The sequence below is a fragment of the Penaeus vannamei genome, chromosome 10, assembly GCF_042767895.1.
Source record: "Penaeus vannamei isolate JL-2024 chromosome 10, ASM4276789v1, whole genome shotgun sequence".
Taxonomy (NCBI): Eukaryota; Metazoa; Arthropoda; class Malacostraca; order Decapoda; family Penaeidae; genus Penaeus; species Penaeus vannamei.
In genome coordinates this window covers 36928487-36933486 of record NC_091558.1, presented here as the reverse complement: position 1 = coordinate 36933486, position 5000 = coordinate 36928487, and the positions used below count along the sequence as shown (strand labels likewise).

Sequence of the window (5000 nt, the reverse complement as noted above, 5' to 3'; positions counted from 1 at the left end):
CTAGGAATTTGTCTTCCATGCGAGTTTATAGTGTGGTTCCTTGGAGTCAATAAACCACATGTTCAGAGACTAATTCCAGGAAATTTTTAGAGTGTGTAATTTTACAATTTATTTTTTCTCTATAGTTGTTATTTTATAGATGGCTGCTTGAGAGTTCTGATTTGTCATAACTATCTACTGTACGTCTGGAATTACTTTGGATATTGGGAAAGATTACCGATGTAGGACTGTGAGACAGCCATTAACACCTACAGCAAAAACTGGATGTTCTTTGCTTAATTCTGTTGTATGCCTCTTTTTAAAATATTTTATTAGAGACTGGTTAATTAAAGCTAGAATATTTTTTCTTCTATTTAGTTAATTATTTGTAATTAGTAAGATGGGTTGCTAAATAGCATAATTCATGTGCATTACAAAAGAAGTAGAAGTGGATGATATGTAATGATATTACATTTGTCATTTAGTCTATTCCTCTTTGTATTTCTTTACTTAGCAACTGAAAAGCAAAATTATTTATGATTTACAATGAACATCTTTCTAGCTCATGCGACTGCAAATGTTGCTCGTCCAAGTGTGGTAGATGAGGATGATAAACCGATTGACACAACTCAACATAGTGATGAGGAATCTGACTCTTTCTGGGTTACCTCCCAGGGAAAATTCAAATTTAAAATGGAAGAACTACCATCTCACTTGCAAGTCATATACACCATACTGAAGGTAAGATTAATTTGTATGTGATTTTTAGCCTTTAATTGTATATTAAATATATTTATTGAAGGATGAGAGTCTGTTTCTTGGTTCACAGTGAAGGAAGAGCTCATGTGTTCAGACTGGTTTATTGGAAAAAGATGACAAATTCATAATTAGCAGTGATCCCATGTGCTGGTGTCATTTTGCCATTGATCTTGTGTCTAATATTTTCTTTCTTTTTGAACAGAGTACTGCACTTATATCTGGTATTTTATAAGAAAGAAAATCCACTTGCATTTGATTGTTATTTTTTCCCATTGGTTATTTCAGCGACTGGAAACAACAGAAGATGGTGATGTTGTTTATCACATGTGTGAATGTCTGAAATATTTGGTGCTTCATGGAGAAGCCATGGCTCATGCAGCAAATGAGCATAGAGGGTTTTTGATTTGGTGTCAAGAAAATAAGTCCATCAAAATGTGAGTATATCCTGATTTTAGGTTTATATATGGATTTACTATTTATAAATGTAGCATGTGCCTATGTTATTATTTATATTGTCAGAAAAGAAAATATAGATATATGATTTGGAATTTATCAGTTAATGGTAAAGTGACTGGCTTAATAAGTTTTGGGTTGTATATTATAAATCATGTTTAGTAGCAGTTCAGTTCCATATATTTTTTAAAAGAGTATGATTATTGTAGCCAAAAGTTTTCTTTTGATATAAATGGAAGGAAATGGATTTACCATATACATTAACATAGAAAATTATAATATTTTGGAATTCTTTTAGGGACATAATTACCTGAATAGTTGATGTTATGTTAGATATTACAAATGAGTACATCATTACCCTTTCACAATGAGTTCCTCTGTAGCTGAACTGATGCAAAGGGCACTGACAGGCTCAGAAAATGGGAAACTCCAGCTTACTGCCATGACACTGACAGGGACAGGATTAACCCCTAAGATCTACAGACACTTAAGCATTTCTGTCCCCCACCTACAAAAAAGGTCTGATTATTCAAATTTAAGTTGCTAGCATTTCAAGGGCTCTATTTTACACTCCAGATAATTTATGTTTCATTGTCATATCTCCAAGTTCAAAGCATGTAGATGAAACATATATGAAGCAACAAAATCATATTTATCTCCTACAGAATGATAGGTTATATAATTAGATATATTCAAAAGCATCTATACGCATGAATGATAACAACAATGATATACCAGGAGGTAAATCACTGATGCACAATACTATGGTGTATGGACGGGAAAAATGGGAGAGAAGGTGAGGGCTTAGCTAGATGAAATATGCTATACTGTGCCAGTATTACTGATTCACACATTCACAAGAAGAAAAAGAGGAGAAATGACTTGATGACTGGCTCAGGGACAGGAGGGCTTACAAGAAGAATGGGGATATGGGGATGATATTGAGGTTGTGACAGGAGGAAACTTGTGAAACAGTGCCAGATGCATTAATAGACACTACATATCTCACAAAAAAGCCTGCCAGTTTTCATGGCAAATAGAGCTGGATGTACATCGTAAACAAAGCCATAATTGTGGTGAATAGGAGTACAGGGGATGAAAGAGATATGCCAGTAATGAACCTTTTCCCCATAATTGTGTAGGTGTACATGTATGTCTGAAGTGCATTACTCTAATTAAAACATTTTTAGTTCACTTTAAATTTTTTCTTTTACACTACTATTTTATGTTCCTAGCATGTGGTCGCTGATAGAAGCTGAATGGTCACATGTTGCTGAAGTCTGTGTTTCACTGCTGCTGCACTTTGTAACTTTACCATGTGGTTCAGACATATTCTGGAAGTTATGTGAAAACCATTTCAATCATCAGGATTGGAAAGTCCGATTTCAAGCAGGTTAGTTGACCCTGAATATCTGCAAACAGTATTATTGATAACTTCATTGGTAGAAATCTGTTTTTTCTACTAGCAGCTGTTTATAGATAAAACAATATTCCTCTTATCTTCTCAGTTGAAAAGGTGGTGGTCATCGGACGGTTTTTAGGGTTATCTGCTGTACGACAGTGTCCAGGACTGCAGGCAGCAATTGCTCATGCATTTTGCTTCCTCATTGCATCTTTAGATGATATTAATGTTGCAGTAGCTCAACGGGCTTCTCTTTACTTGACAACATTACCAGACTGTGGCCTGCGAGCACTTTGTTGGTGCTTAGAACAACAGGTAATGATGGAGTATGATGAAAGTGATTTTGACTGTGTATGTATTTCTAGATTATTTCTCTATATGAAATCCATTTCCTGTTTGCATCACCTGTGCACCATTTTTCCTCGTTTTTCTTCCAGTTTGATAGTGTTATAATGGACAGGCCTATGATCATTCAGGCCCTGCATCAGTTGAGCTCACGTCTTCCAGATCGTAGAATTTTGTCCTGGGAATTCTTTTATAATCGATTTGATGCACTTTATCTTGAAGCTCAGATTGCACTTGAAAAATATGGAGACATTGCATTCCCAAGAGGTAAGAAATCTGATAAGTATAGGTTTGTTATGACTAAAGTTGTACAGTAACATGTTTTTTATCTTTCATAAAAGAATTTTCTAATTTATGTTTGAATGATATATAATTTTACAAAGTATGAAATCCTGCTTTAAGGCTTTTATTGCTGAATGTATTTCTGTTGAGTTGATATATGGAGAAATTCCTAATTCCATTTTGAATTTCATATTCCAGACCTGAAAAATTCAGACATGACAAGTGATGTCTTTGAAAGAAAGTTAAGCAAAGCAAAGGATGCTTTGACTTTGGTTCAGAGTGCAAGTGTTCGAACTCTCTCAGGATCTCTTGGCACAAAATGGCCATACAAACGGACAATGTCAGCACCAGCCAACATGCTTAATCGTGCAGTTGAGAAACAAGGTAGGCATGAGCTTTGATATTCAGTTAAGATATTCATTAACAAGAATAAAGATGGTGATTTTTAATCTCTCAGATTACATAAAAGTATATACTTTATAATTTTTTATATTTCCATAGGGCACATCAAATAGTCATGTCAAGAAAGTTTCTTGTGTTTTGTACTTATGACTTAATCTGTGATGTTACAATGATAGGTATGGAAGTACACAAACAGAAATGTAGTTTGTAGAAGTTTGTGGTATGAATGTAAGTTTGATTTTAAGCAATTTTAAGAACTATTGCTGCAGTTTAGATACAATTGTGATAATATTCAATGTGAAACACTGCACATTTGTGTTATTTGTGGTCTCGTGTCTCATGATGTAACTCTGTCAATTGGTAGGGCTAAATGTCTGCATGGCACACAAAATATAGAAATGATGTTATTTGATTTTAAATAGAACATTTGCTTTCATTAGAAATTTATAAGGGATTTGGAGATGCAGAGTTTAGACTCACACTATGTGACTCTCAAAACAAAAATCTTTCAACTGATTATTCTCTTGCAGCTTTTGTGAATTTAATTTTTGAACATGTATATTTTTGGGGTCCTTCAGTTTTCCCTTGTCCTGAGGTTTTCCACCTGTCTGGTATTTTATGAGTTTCATTTTGCATTAGGTCTTTTTTTTTATAAGGTGTAATACTCATATGATAGATTTATATTTTCGACTTATCTTTGATATTGCCTGCAACATTGCCAAGGACAGTTTTTAACTCTGTGAAATTTTGTATCTGCAATTGCTGTATAGGGATCCCTTTCTGCTGTTGGACTGTTATTGGACTGAGCATTGGACCCAGTAGCATTCATGTGGTAAAATCTGACTACAATAAAAATCCAAGATTGCTAATATTAACACAAAAACTGCGACAAACATCTCATGATGTAAAATGGGGTGACTGCAATATAGAACTTAAATTGTAGGGAGTTCTAAATCATATATTGAAACCTTTATGAGATTCCAGTGACCCATAAGTGGCAACAGCTTCATGAAGATGAACAAAGAAGATTTTTTTTTATTATTCAGTGCTCTAAATGTATATTGTATGATATACATATATTGCATAATGTGTATAGGGTACTGTAAAATTTGATATTCTAGAACTTACATTTGTGCACCATGGAGTTGGGTAGGATTTGATTTGCACAGGTATTTGGTTTTAACTCCTGATTTTTATGTATTGCAGTGTTATTCAATTATTACATTTTATTCACTGTTGTTTGTTTCAAAAGTATGTTGTCTGAGCCTACCTTCATAATCTGATGAATGGATTTCTTTATTTCTATTCATTTTATTTATCCATTTTTATACAGTAACTAACCACAGTTTTCACTGCTTTTGCTTACTGATTTTTCCAG

At 33.8% G+C, this 5000-nt stretch overlaps 1 protein-coding gene across 1 annotated transcript in view; it reads left to right on the top strand.

Annotated features, from left to right (window-relative positions):
- The window catches only part of LOC113826342 (protein unc-79 homolog), a gene marked incomplete at its 3' end in the record, with an annotated part of 60320 nt that overhangs the window by 10911 nt on the left and 44409 nt on the right, over positions 1-5000 (top strand). Inside the window, 6 exon segments of the mRNA XM_070126120.1 lie at positions 542-720; positions 1024-1172; positions 2427-2584; positions 2700-2908; positions 3031-3205; positions 3419-3604. Of these exon segments, the coding sequence (XP_069982221.1) occupies positions 542-720; positions 1024-1172; positions 2427-2584; positions 2700-2908; positions 3031-3205; positions 3419-3604 (1056 nt within the window).